General features: G+C 35.8%; 1 protein-coding gene across 3 annotated transcripts in view; it reads left to right on the forward strand.

The window, feature by feature from the left end:
- CFAP47 (cilia and flagella associated protein 47) overlaps window positions 1-12,983 on the forward strand; it is a 917,896-nt gene that overhangs the window by 192,600 nt on the left and 712,313 nt on the right. For all 3 annotated transcript variants that reach the window (XM_072615192.1, XM_072615194.1, XM_072615193.1), the window contains exon 26: window positions 1,616-1,825. In XM_072615192.1, the coding sequence (XP_072471293.1) occupies window positions 1,616-1,825 (210 nt within the window). The remainder of the gene's footprint in view (window positions 1-1,615; window positions 1,826-12,983) is intronic.

The raw sequence follows: 12,983 nt of genomic DNA on the forward strand, positions 1-12,983 counted from the left end.
TCACTGGCAAGTCATGGCGTCGTCTTTCTGATGGCATGGTCTTCTTTGCGAATGAAGGACAAACAAAAAACAAGCAAACAAGGTTATGGTGGAAGTATTACATTTCAACAGAAAAAATATTCTATTAATAGTGGTAATAAGAAGGTAGCAACCTTTTCTAAAATAATTAATGTATGAATTAGACACTTTTCTTTACTCATTGTGTTGATTTACAACATAAAATTAAATATTAAAAATTTTTCTATCCTTGGCTTGGCATTTTTTATATAACTGAGAGTGACGAAATAGAGAAGGTAAGTAATCTTCGGTAAACTAGAACTTGTGATTTTTGTTTGTTTTTAAATCCTCATTTGCAATGGTTACTTGACAATTTTCCTTGATTAATTAACATCAACATTGAAAATATTTCAAATTTGTTCAGGAACTTTTGCTTGAATGATTGACCTCTTATAAAGAGTGCTAAAACATCCGAAGCAGGCAAATCAGCCCAGCTGATGGATACCATTAAAGAAAAAGGAAATAGCTTGACCAGGAGAGTCAAATCACCATCACCACCTCCTTCCCTGAAACCCAGATGGCCTGATTTCAAGAGCCTTAGGATTAGCAGTTCTCCCTCCTCTACCCCTTTCTCATGAATAGTTCAGCTTCTAGCCTGGGTCCCATAGCCATCACTAAGAGAGTGATTTCACTGTGGAGAAGCCACCTTCTTCACCACTTCCCCCACTGATTGTTGACCAGTTGAGACCAACAGTCCAAGAGAGTTGTAAGAATGGCAGTAGCCCCACATTGGTAAGTGCTGCTTTCAGCCATCCTCACATCCTATCATCCTGGAAAGCAACTGCATGTAGAGATGTGGCCTGGCACCTGCTTCTGTGGATGCAGTAGCCTGAAGATCTAGAAAAGGAACTTCATGCTATTAAAGACAAAGCTTGGAATTGTAAATTAGTTCAACATCAGAAAATGATAACAGTTTTATCAGTGGGATGATATGAAAACATGATATATTACTATCTTCCTTAGTGCCGAACCCTGAGGGTCATGAAAGCTTTTACATCAGAATTCTAGCTGAATCTCTCAATATGTGAGCTCCTTGACAATAGGGACTGTTTTAATTTTCTGTGGATGTTTGCAGCTCTCAACACAGTACTTAGCACATAGTAGGTGCTTAAAAATGCTTATTTCCTTCCTTCCTTCCTAAATTTATTTCATTTATTTATTCATAGTAACAAACACATAAACATTGTAGGCAAAATAAACTAAGGTTTTTTGAACAGAAGTATTGTTTATTGTCTCAGTTAAGCTATTAAAAAGGATATTTAGGAAGAGTACTGTTTAGGCTAATGTCATGATTATACTTAGGCTAATCTTAAAATGGTTGGTTTCTTTGGTGATATATAGAGGTTTTTAATTACTCTAAGTAGATTTAGAATAATGAGTTTGCTTATTTATAATAGGTTATTTTAATCCTGCTATAATAAATAAAATAATACTCATAGCATTTTTGGAAATATTTTGTAACTATTTTGTTCATATGATGGTACAAAGCAGATTGGTAAATGTATAGAGAATCTGTGTAGTTCTTTTGAACTAACAGTTTTGATTGATTTGAAAACAGGAAATCAGCAGTGTATGCCCGAGTTCCCACAATCAAGCTTTATGATGGTGTTATGATAGATGTCCTTTCTGTGGATTTTCCAAATGGCAAATATATTGAAGTCTCACAAGATGGAATAAATACAGGACTAATTTCTCATATCAGCTTTAGGTCAATGAAGCCAGTGTCTTTTTCAGCTGATGTGCTATTTTTGGATGAAGAAAATAATTGGTAAGGTGTTTAAATATATATGATTTTGGCACTTGAGTGTTATCAAAAGGAAAGAATGATTATTAGTTTATATCCTAAAGTAGTTAGAAAAAATTCCGTAACAATATAGCATTTAATATTTTAAGGTAAAGCCTAAAAAGTAACTTTGCTTTTAGGATCAATATTTAAAAATCTCTAAGTTGTACTCCCTGCTAATTAATTTTTAAACCATTGATAGATTATAAAAGAAATTATGATCTTTGATATGACAAAAAGAAAAAAGAAGACATTTTAATTTGTAATGTAATTCTTTTACCTTGTATTTTATGTGTCTAAGTCTGTTGAGTTTCTTCATTCAATTAATTATTCAATGTATGTAAAGTGAATTTTAGTGTAAGTAAGGTAGATTTTAGTGTGTGTAAAGTTAATTTTTTGTTATTATTTCTTAAGAGTTCAGTTTCCTAGGATCCATAGCCATAACAATCTCTTATTCCCAGGCATTAGATATGATTTCCCACAGTTATGGTTCAAAACATCTCCACTGTTCTTGCACAGAGTTATATAATGGCAAATAATATAAACATCCATTTTTGCTGTGCAGTGGGAAACAGGGATGAGGTGATGTAAACTTGTGAGACTATTGCTGACAATATGCCTTCTTTGTTGGATACCCTATAAAGCAGGTGGTCATTGGACAATGAATGGGGAATGCACAAACTGGAAAGCTGTGCATGCCTTGATTGGCCCCCATCAAGGCTTGGGGGGAGTCTGTATTTGCCTCAACTGGCCCCTATTGAGGCTTGAGGGGATTTAGGGAAAGCAGAAGTTGTGCCTGTCTTGATTGAACCCATTGAGGTGTAGGGGTAGTTGTCCTGCCCTTCTCGCTGGCCCCTGTGAGAAGGGTGATTAGGGAACACTGTAAGAGTTTGTGCTCTCATTATTAGCAACCTCTTCTGAGAAGACTAGGCTAGATAGAATAAGTGAGATTATTAACCCCTTCTTAGTGTCTTTCTGTCTGATCAAATCAAGAGTGACCCTGTGCTAGCAGCCATACTGTATGTTGTGTTTATCTGTCTTACACTCAATCAGCAACCATTTCTTGAATATCCACCACATATCAGGCATTGCACATCAATACAAATATAAAAAGAATGTTTCCATGAATGCATATACTTCTTTATCTCTTTGTATCTGTGTATATATGTATACACACATATGTAAGTATATATATGTGTGTGTGTGTGTGTGTGTGTGTATACACACACACAATAATATGCAAAATAATAAGGTAATTTTGTGTTGGAAGAGAAATTGGAGAGACCTGGAAGAGTTTTATTTGGATGCATTTGAACTGTACTTTGAAGAAAAGGTAGAAGTAATTAGGGACTGCCTTCTAGGCTAGTGCAATGTCATGGAGTATTGGGAGACAGAATATTATGGTTAAGAAATAGTAAGAGGAACAGTTTAGCTCAACCATGAAGTGTGTGAAAGTAAATAATGCATACATGTGTAAAGATAGGTTGAAGTTAGGCTATAAAGGATTTTAAATGCCAAACACAGGAGTCTGCATTTGAGCCTAGAGGTAACAAGGAACCAGTGAACTTTATTAGATAGTAGAGTGATCAAATCTGTGTTTTAGGAAATTTACCTTTGTTACTGTATGAAAAATAGATTGAAGAGGAGAGAGACTGGAGTTAGGGAGGTCATTAAGGAATCTATTGTAACTATCCAGGTAAGAAGTGATGAAAACCTGGAGCAGATGAGAGGTCATTTCAATGGAAAGTAGCAGGTATATTCAAGAGACACCATGGAAGTTGAATCAATAAATCGTGGCAACTGATTGTATTTGTGGATTGAAAGAGACTGAGAAATAGAGGATGACTCCAAGGTTGGGAGCCTGTGTGACTTAGCAGGGTAATTTAGAAGACAGGGGTGAATTTTTGTGGGAAAATTAGTTTAATTTTAAATATGGTGAGTTTGAAGTGCCTCTAGGATAGAACTGTATAACTAGGCAGTAGACGGGGGACAAAATTAAAATAGGCTAAATTTCTTTGGGCCACACATAGGCTTTCAGTAGCTCACATTCCAAGTTAAAGGTCTACTTAATGATTAAATATTTAGCAAATAATATTTTAAAAAGGAAAATTTCAATTGATATCAATTAATTACACTTATTAATTAAGATTTTTATTTATCATGGAATCACATTAATGTTAAAAAATTACTTTGCTAAGTGGTACACATTTTAATACATTTTCCAGGTTTTCTTATTGTTTATATTTAGTTAATGGGACATATTACACTTGTCAGCAATCAGTTTACTGTATTCTGGAATCATGTTTGAAATTAATTTCTTTCGGAATTTGAAGCTAACTGTAGTAGCTACCTCATTTTCTGAGTTAACCTTCTTGACGAACTGTTCTTCCCCATTGAGACTTTTCAACAATGTGAACACTTTAATTTGTTTTTCGTTGGTGTTCAATTTGCTTACATCAGGGTGTTTTGATTCGAAATGGTGATGAAGATTATATTCCTTCCAAATGTCTATTACTTCTTGACAGATAAGGCACAATATTTTGTCCCTTGGATAAGCAAACAGGTATCTATTTGTCCATTCCAGATAAACACTGTATGCTTGGATTCCATTTTACAGTCACTCCAAACACTTTAATGTTAGAACCAAAAAATGTACAAGGAAATACTGAACTGAGTGTTTACTCTTGGAGAAAGATCCAGATACTCAAATAAGTTGGAGGGCGACTGTGCAGCAAGGGAGGGAGATAAGCCCCTGTGTTGTTGCATAGTCAGGTGGGTTGGAGTGTTTTCACATTTACTTTGTCTCTGTTCAATGCCAGTAAAGAGTGAAAACACAGTGAAGAGATACGATTCTCACTTCCCTCAGACTAGAGACAGACCAAAGATGGTTGGTTGCTACAGATCCTGTGGCAAATAGGAGAGAGTGTGCAGTGGCAACTCACCTGCCAATTTACAAGACAGACACAATAGTGAGTAATGGAAGGTGAGTTAAGTGCAGCATGGAAAAGAGCACTTGTTACATCTTTACTGTCTTTTACATCCTCTACATTTATCTTGTGTTGCCCCAAATCAGGACAGGTCACAAGTAGACTGAGTGTTGTTGGTTGTGCAGACCCTGCTCTGGACGACTAATTTAAACCTGATCTAATAGTTGGTGATGTGATAATGAAGCTCTAGAGAGATACCAGGGTTGAATATATAGAGCTAAAAGGTCTGTACATAGAGATGTTAAGTAAATTCATGGGAATGGATGAGGTCTGAAGAGACAGTATAAATAAAAAAGAGAAGAGGATTGAAGACAGAGCCTTACGGCATACCCAAAGTTCAAGGGCATGATTTGCATAATGACCCAGCAGAGGACTCTGAGGAGGAAGAGTGAACGAAAGGTAAGAGGAAAATCAAGGGAAACTATTGTTATGAAAATCCACACAGGAGAGAGTATCCATAATAAGATGGTTGACAGTTTCAAAAGCTGTAGAAAAGGTTAAAAAAAAATTAAAGGTTTAGAAGAGTCAATTGACAATTGACAAAAGAGTCAAATGACAATTAAGACAACATTAGGAGCTCAGTTACCGGTTAGTTCTATGGGTTGAGTAAATCAAATGGCACAAAATATAAATGATAGAAACTTCTAATGTAGACTATATAAGGAAGTATGTTGAAAGTAGGGCTAGGAATTAACTAAATCATATGCATAATCATCTCATTGATGCTTGTATTCTAGCCATTCTCTTTCTCCCACAAGAACATGTATTTCTGTTCATGATACCCTGGGATCTGGGCTACTACACCACTTTACAGCTATCTCCAAATGATGCTGTACACAGCAGCCTCTGCCCCTGCCACTCTCTCTTTCCAGTTTGAGGTTCCTTACATGCGTTTTCTCCTATTAGAAGATGAGCTACTTCAAGTCAGGAGCTGTATTTTATGTTTATCTCTCCAGTACTTGGCATAGTGTTTGACACATAGTAAACACTGAAATAATTTTAAATTCATTCAATTATTCCATAAGAATATGTTGAGCTCTTTGGAGAAAGAAAATGCAATATTATGATCAGTAAAATCTACTATTATGCCAGGAGTTTAGAATCATGAGCCCATAGAATGTCTGAGCTAAATGAGACCTCAGAGATTAGCCAGTTGAATAGCCCCTTTTTACAGATTCAAAAAACAAAACAAAAACTGACACACAGTGTGTTTTAGTGATTTTTCCAAAGTGACTTATTCCAAGTCAGCTAATAATTATCAGAGCAGGGACTGTAACTGCCAGTCTTCTGAATCTTATTACAACGTTCTCATACTTTTTCATCCCTTATTTTTAAAACTTCATTAGTGTTCAACATTTTAGTCACAGAATCCGTCAAAAGCTCTAGAATGGGACTTCAGATTTTGTTTGATCTAATACTTAACTGCAAGCTTAGTCTCCTCTCTATGGCATCTCCAGTCATTCAGACTTTGCTTGAAAATCTCTAGTGATGAGGAAATTCACTTCCTGATGAATCCACATATTAATTTTCAGGCAACTTTAATTGTTAGGAAATTCTCTATATTGAGACAAAGTCTACATTGTAATTTACATTGGTTCTAATGGTGCATGTTGTAGCTATGTGAGATAAATCTAATTCCTTTTAAAGCAATTCTGAAATGTGTTCTTCACCTTCATTATTGGTTCTACATATGCTGAAAGTAGACACCTTGTTTTTCCTAGTAGTTTCCTTTTCCTTTCTAGTCCTTGTTACCTTAAGATAACCTATAGTGCTATTACTGCTGTTCCTGATTTAAGGAAAATTTTTAAAAAAGAATCAAAGAGTACTGTTATAGAGGCATTTTCAAAATGAAAAACACATTCCTCTATTCATAAATGATTTTTGTCCACTGCCAAATAAAATCTAATTACTCCAATGTCATAGATTTTCTCCTACTATTTTATGTAGCCACTTTTCAATTTTGTCTTGTAATAATTAGGTTAATGCTTAGAAAAATGAATAAACAGTTTTGAAATTAGATTGTAAGTAAATCAATACCATCAATTTTAATGCTTATTTTTTTTAAGCCATAGTGAAGTTCCATAGCTAGAGTTACCTTTTAGCCTTCTGCTTAATATTTCATTAGTGATTAACCACTAATTTTGATTTTTTATATGCAATTTTTACACTGCATATGAAATGAATTCACTGCCATGCAACATCAAAAAGTCAGAATAATTTTGCATAAGAAAATTAAGTCCTATTTCTTTAACATTTGTACCTTGCTTTTCCTTGAGATTTGAAATTTTAGTTTCCACAACATCTTTTATCAATTAAACAATTCAGTTATATTTTTTGAAATTGTTTGGTATGATATACTAAATACGATGTACTACAAGTATGATATGCTACATGAATGTCTTTTAGAATATTATTTTCTTCTACAGTAAACTTGAATATTTGCCATTTTATCTATATCAGCATTATGTTTCAATATTATTTCATATGATATGACCATTAAAAAGTTGAAATGATAATTTAGACTGCTTTAGCAAAAGCCTCCTCAAAGTCTTGGAAGCTCATAGCCTCCTTGTACTTTACTCTGGTCAGAGTACCTCTGGAGTATCTTGTTCAGTTCTGGATGCCACCCTTTAGGCAGGGCGTAGGTAACCAGCTGAACATCCATAAAATTTTAATGAAGATTAGTTCAAAGAAGTGGGCATGCTTAGCCTGTGTAATGGTAATTTGAATTGGAAAATCTTTCCTATTCATTAATAAGCCCATTTAGTCCCACGGAGTCTGTGGTGGGAGCAATTTGCTGAATGGGTGGAGCAGGAAGAAGCAAGTTGAGAGAAAGTTAGTCTTGGGAGCAGTCAGACCTAGGAAGAATGTAGGCTCCTGGGTAGGATGAGTGATTTAGGGTTTGTGAGTTTAACAGGGCCTACTTGTGAGGAATGTAATGGAGCTGGTTTGTGGGAAGCCTAGCAGGGGGAAGGCTTGGGGATGGTGTTGTCTTCTGCTTTATTACTGTGTATAGATTTTTGTTACTGTGATGGGTTTGGCTTTCTGGTGTCTGAATAAATGTTTTGGTTCTGCCTTCCATGTGGAGAATCTGTGGTATTTCTCAATTCAAAATTGCTGTGATATTCATGACTGCCATGGGCACTGTGAATATTGCATTGGTGCTATAGCCTGGAGAAAAGTCTTTTTGGAAGGTGGGCATGACAGCTGTCTTAAAGCATTTGAAAAACTGTCATTTAGAAGAAGTGTCCAACTTATTCTGGTTTCCCCCTGAAAAAAAAACAACTAGAAGCAGTGAACTGAAGTTGCCAAAGGTCAGATTTTGACTTGAAATAAAGAGAAACATGCAAAAGTCAAATGTGGTGTGTTTCACTAGCGGCTTTTAAGTGAAAATTCATTGTAATAGGGATTGATTCTCAGTTAAGGTATGCCTTGGATTTTATGGCTTCTGAAAGCCCTTTTAATTCAAATTGATAAATATTTATTCAGTCCATACTATTTGTCCAACTCTCTGGGCACTGAGTAGGGATATAAGGACAAAACTCTACTGTGAGACTCCAATTGTGAATCTTTGTTTCTTCTGTGGTTCATATTTGTCCTGGGAAAGGAAAGCATTGAGAAAGTCATAAAAATTTTTGTCTTAAGATCCTTGCTCTGTGTAATGGAAAACATGTTTTAACTGTAGGGAGTATCCAAAATGGTATTTGGTTACACATAAAATAAGTCAATTAATAGCCCATATGAAAGCCAAAGAAAGGTTAAAAATATACTTCAAATAGCCTGAGAACCAAATAATTTTTTTGTGGCTAGCCATAACTTCAAAGTGTCTTGGGGCTGTACTGAACCATGAATTAAATTTGTTAGCAATTAGGCAGTCCTGTCAAGTTAAGAGCAAACACAAGGTCCCTAAATTGGATTGTAGCATGTAAGAAATGTGTGATAATCTTCCTACTGAACCAGGTTGAACAAATTTTATGCTTAGGTTTGAACTGTATAACTTCAGCGCAGCCACAACTTTTGAGAGGTCTCACAGGAAAGGGACTGGAAATCAGGTGATTGAAAGGTGATTAGAAAACAGGAACTATGGTGGCAGGGAGGGAAAGGGGACAAATACTTATTAGGCACTTTCTAATTAATTAGACTGGTACTCTGTTAAGTGCTCAATCAATATTCTCTCATTTAATTCTCACAATTGTGAGTAAAAAATTAAAGGAACCAAGGTTATTTAACTTGAGAAGTATACATTAAGGTAAACATAGTTGGTTTAACTATATTACAGAGATACTATGCAGAGATCAAGTAGTTTTCACTTCTACAAATACGGAAGGAGTTCAGTGAGAACTCCCTGATACGTGGGAGGTTGTAGTTGTGGGATTTCTTAGGCTCAGGAATTCTAAGATACAATAAGGACTAAAGTCAATCAGGTATTCCCAGTAAACCCAGCATCCATATAGCAAGCCCTTTCTACCAGAGGGTCACTAAGATAGATACCTATGTAGAGAGCTGGTTCAGGCAGGGATCGCAGGTGCTGTTCTTCAAACAACTGGACAAAATCCCATACTGTTTTAGTAGTTGGCAGTCTTTAGCACACTACAGGCTATTGACGATCTAGTTGAAACATATTCTTTCTTATATAAAAGTTATGTAAAAAAGAACTTTAAATGATCTTTCAGTTATTCAAAGATTAGATAACAGAATAATTTAGCAGTTTAAAATGTAAACAATTCACATATATCTTATATCTCAATAAACCTTAAGACAGTAACATTTTAATATTTTATATTTGAAGAAATATTCATGAAATTTGCCCTCAGTCAATCCTTCAAAGGACAAAAAAACCCCACATTGGGCCTACTATCCAAATTTGAGATAGTATAATACTAAATTTTAATAACTTTTTTACATAATGAAGAAGTAGCTTATCCAACTTTGATATGGGATCATAAACCATTTTACTAGTTAATAAACCTTGTTAAGCTTCATCTCATTAAAGTAACAGAGGAGTCACAATTACTCACTTGAAAAAGAATTGATGATTTTAAAAATGATTCAATAAAAATAAGCATGCAATAAAGAAAAATCAAAGACTGACTTAGTCATCTCATCATTGTGGATTTTTATATTTATTGAGACTGCATTTTATACTTAGTTGACTAGTTTTAACTTCCATTTTTTGTGGCTGTTAAATTTTACCTGTCCAAATAAATGGATATTAATGATGACACAGGAAACTTTGCATATTCTGGAAGAGACTCTAAGGGAATGATTCAAATGCACCTCTTAGGCTATCTGAGGTTCTTAATGGGAGGCAGAATCTGGGATAGAGAACTGACCTTGGAACCAGGAAAACATGGGTCTAATTCTCATCTCTGACACATCCTGACTATAACCATCAGTCATTCATTTAACCTCTTAGTTATTGTGGAGTTGTTTCAATCATATCTCAGTCTTTATGATCCCATTTTGGAGTTTTCTTGGCAAAGTTACTAGTGGTTTGCCATTCATTTTACAGAGGAGGAAATGGAGGCAAACAGGGTTAAGTGACTTGCCCAGGGTCACAAAGCTGGTAAGCATCTGAGGCTGAGTTTGAACTCAGGAAGAGTCTTCCTGGTTCCAAGTCCACTGCTCTATTGTACCACCCAGCTGCTGAACCTCTCAGTACTCCCAGGTAACCTTCTGTGTTTTGGAAGGAGTGTTAGTCTGCACTGGTAGAGGAAATTCCTCATGGGGTACTTCCTTCCTACACTGATAAAATCTTCAATCTGATAAAAATAAGTGCAATGACTTGATTCCCTTGTACCATTATTTCTTCAACTGCAAAAATTATACATTAAATCAGTACTTGCTTTTTATATGCTTAACTAGAAAGCTGTGTTTGGCTTTTGTTCTCGAAGAGGACCATGACATCAGGGAGATGATGACCTGACTTACAGTTAACTTTGATTTGAGTGAGGGAGGGCTGTGCAAGGTCATTAGCCTCTTTTTCTCCTTCAGGGTCATCTGGGTCCAGTGACCAGATAGTCATCAGGACGATTGGAAATGGCCCAGGATGCAGTGGGAGACTGGCCATTTTAGCCTAAGGTGTTTTCAAATTCTCACTTTGGATGAGTTCATTCAGTGAATAGGCTTCCTTAAGTAGTTACTCAAGGGATTTTTTTAATAAAAAAAAAAAATTCAAACTTTGAGGGAAAGACTCTCAGGGTTCCTGGTTAAAAAAGAAACAGTTACTATTTGGTATTAGCACATACTCTCTGCTAGGAGGGCAGGGATCTATTGTCCAATATATGAACTGCAGAGTGAATTGGGCATAAGGCTTGGTCTTTGAGAAAGAAATCTAGCCAGTAAACCCAAAGAAAAAAGGAAACTTTTGGCCATCAAAATGTACCTTCTCCTGGGCAGAGCACCCCCAGCATAGTAAACACATGCATATGTTTTCCTCCATTTCCTCATCTGCAAAGGAAGCAGAGGAGAGGAGATGAGAGAAGATGTTGCTCACAGGCAGTCTATATTTGTTCTTCATTCTTAAAGAGGACCATGGTATCAGGGAGGTGATGACATGACTTGCAGTCGATTTTGATTTGAGTGAGGGAGGGTGGTGCAAGTTCACCAGACTCACTTTCTCCTCCAGAGCCATCTGAGTCCAGTGACCAGATATTCATCAGGATGACTGGAGATCGACCAGGATACAATGGAAGAGCTGGCCCTTATAGCAAGACTAGAAACCAGAAAGTTGGGATTACATGGAGATAGGGAAAGGAATTAAACATGTGATTCAAAAAAAGTTTTGAATTTGTTTCAAAGACCTAATGCAGCTAGGTTGGTAGCAAATTAAGAAGCATTTGCTGTTCTGTGGGTGGAGTAGGAGGTGTAGGAGTCCACTGGGTCTTTTTCTTTCTTTGAGAGTTCTGATTATTGCACCAATCCAACTGTTACACATCATATGATAATGAGAATAGTCTCCTCAGGGACGGAAGAATAATTTTAGTGTGACCACTTCATCTTGCAGAATAAGAAACCGAAGTCCAGCAATGACTTGAGTACACCATAGGGTGATACAACTAGCTAATGGAGGAGTCATGAATAGACCCTGGACCTCCTGAGTCTAGTCCAGTGCTCCTGGCACATGAATTAATGACAGTATTAGAGTAGAACTTTGAAACCTGATAATATGTTAAACTGTGATGTATTTTTTTTTGTTTGTTTCCAAGAAGTAGAAAATCTGCAAGTTGTCTCTTTCTTTTACTCTTCTACTTGCTACCGTGAAGCTTTTCAGAGAGAAAGAAGCAGCAGGGAAGATAGAAGTAATGTTTCTAGGAGGCCCATTTCTATGTTTCTTAAAAAAGGAATTGTTTGGAATTCTTCTTTCTGGGAGAATGGAAGGATAGTAAACACATGCATATTCTGTAAAGGAAATAATGATTGAGTGTAGCATTATTCACAAAGCCACAGAATTATAACATCAATTTGCTAATTTTTATCTCTCATAAAGAAGGACGTATAATTTAGTGTAATTGAAATTAAATAATAGTTTAGAAGACAACTAATGAAGCAAAAACATTTCATTTCTCTTTCTTTGACCACTTAGTCTTAGTGATAATTGTGACAATTAGTCTGAGAGTAATTTTTGAGAATGTTTGCCCTGGAATACTGAATGTTCTTTAGAATTTGACAAGGACTTTTTTGGCAAATCTGAAAATCAAAAACTGATAGTTTAGGTGATAAATTTAAGTGACAAGTACTATGTTCTTATTGACTTACATTGAATACAAAGAGTTAATCGGCATGGTATCATGAAAAAGATGCTGGATTTGGAATTATGGCACCTGAGATTGAATTCTGGTCCCGCTACATACTGCCTGTGAGCTCGACCAATTTTTGTTAGCCTCCATAGACCTTGCTTCAGTCATCTGTGAAATGCAGGATTTGTACTAGATGACCTCAAGGTTCCTTTAGCTCTAAAGCTATGAATCCCACATTTTCTAAGATTCCTTCCACAACATAACACATTTCATTTTCTGTATTGGTTAAACTTAGACTCAGAATTTTAGACAGGGAAAAGTCCTTAGAGATCACTGAGTCTAAATGCCTGATTTTATCGATAAGGAAACCTAAATTCACCAAGTTTAAGGGATTTGATCAAAGTCATAGCTATTGTA

This window comes from Notamacropus eugenii, chromosome 5 (genome assembly GCF_028372415.1).
Source record: "Notamacropus eugenii isolate mMacEug1 chromosome 5, mMacEug1.pri_v2, whole genome shotgun sequence".
In the NCBI taxonomy this organism is placed as follows: Eukaryota; Metazoa; Chordata; class Mammalia; order Diprotodontia; family Macropodidae; genus Notamacropus; species Notamacropus eugenii.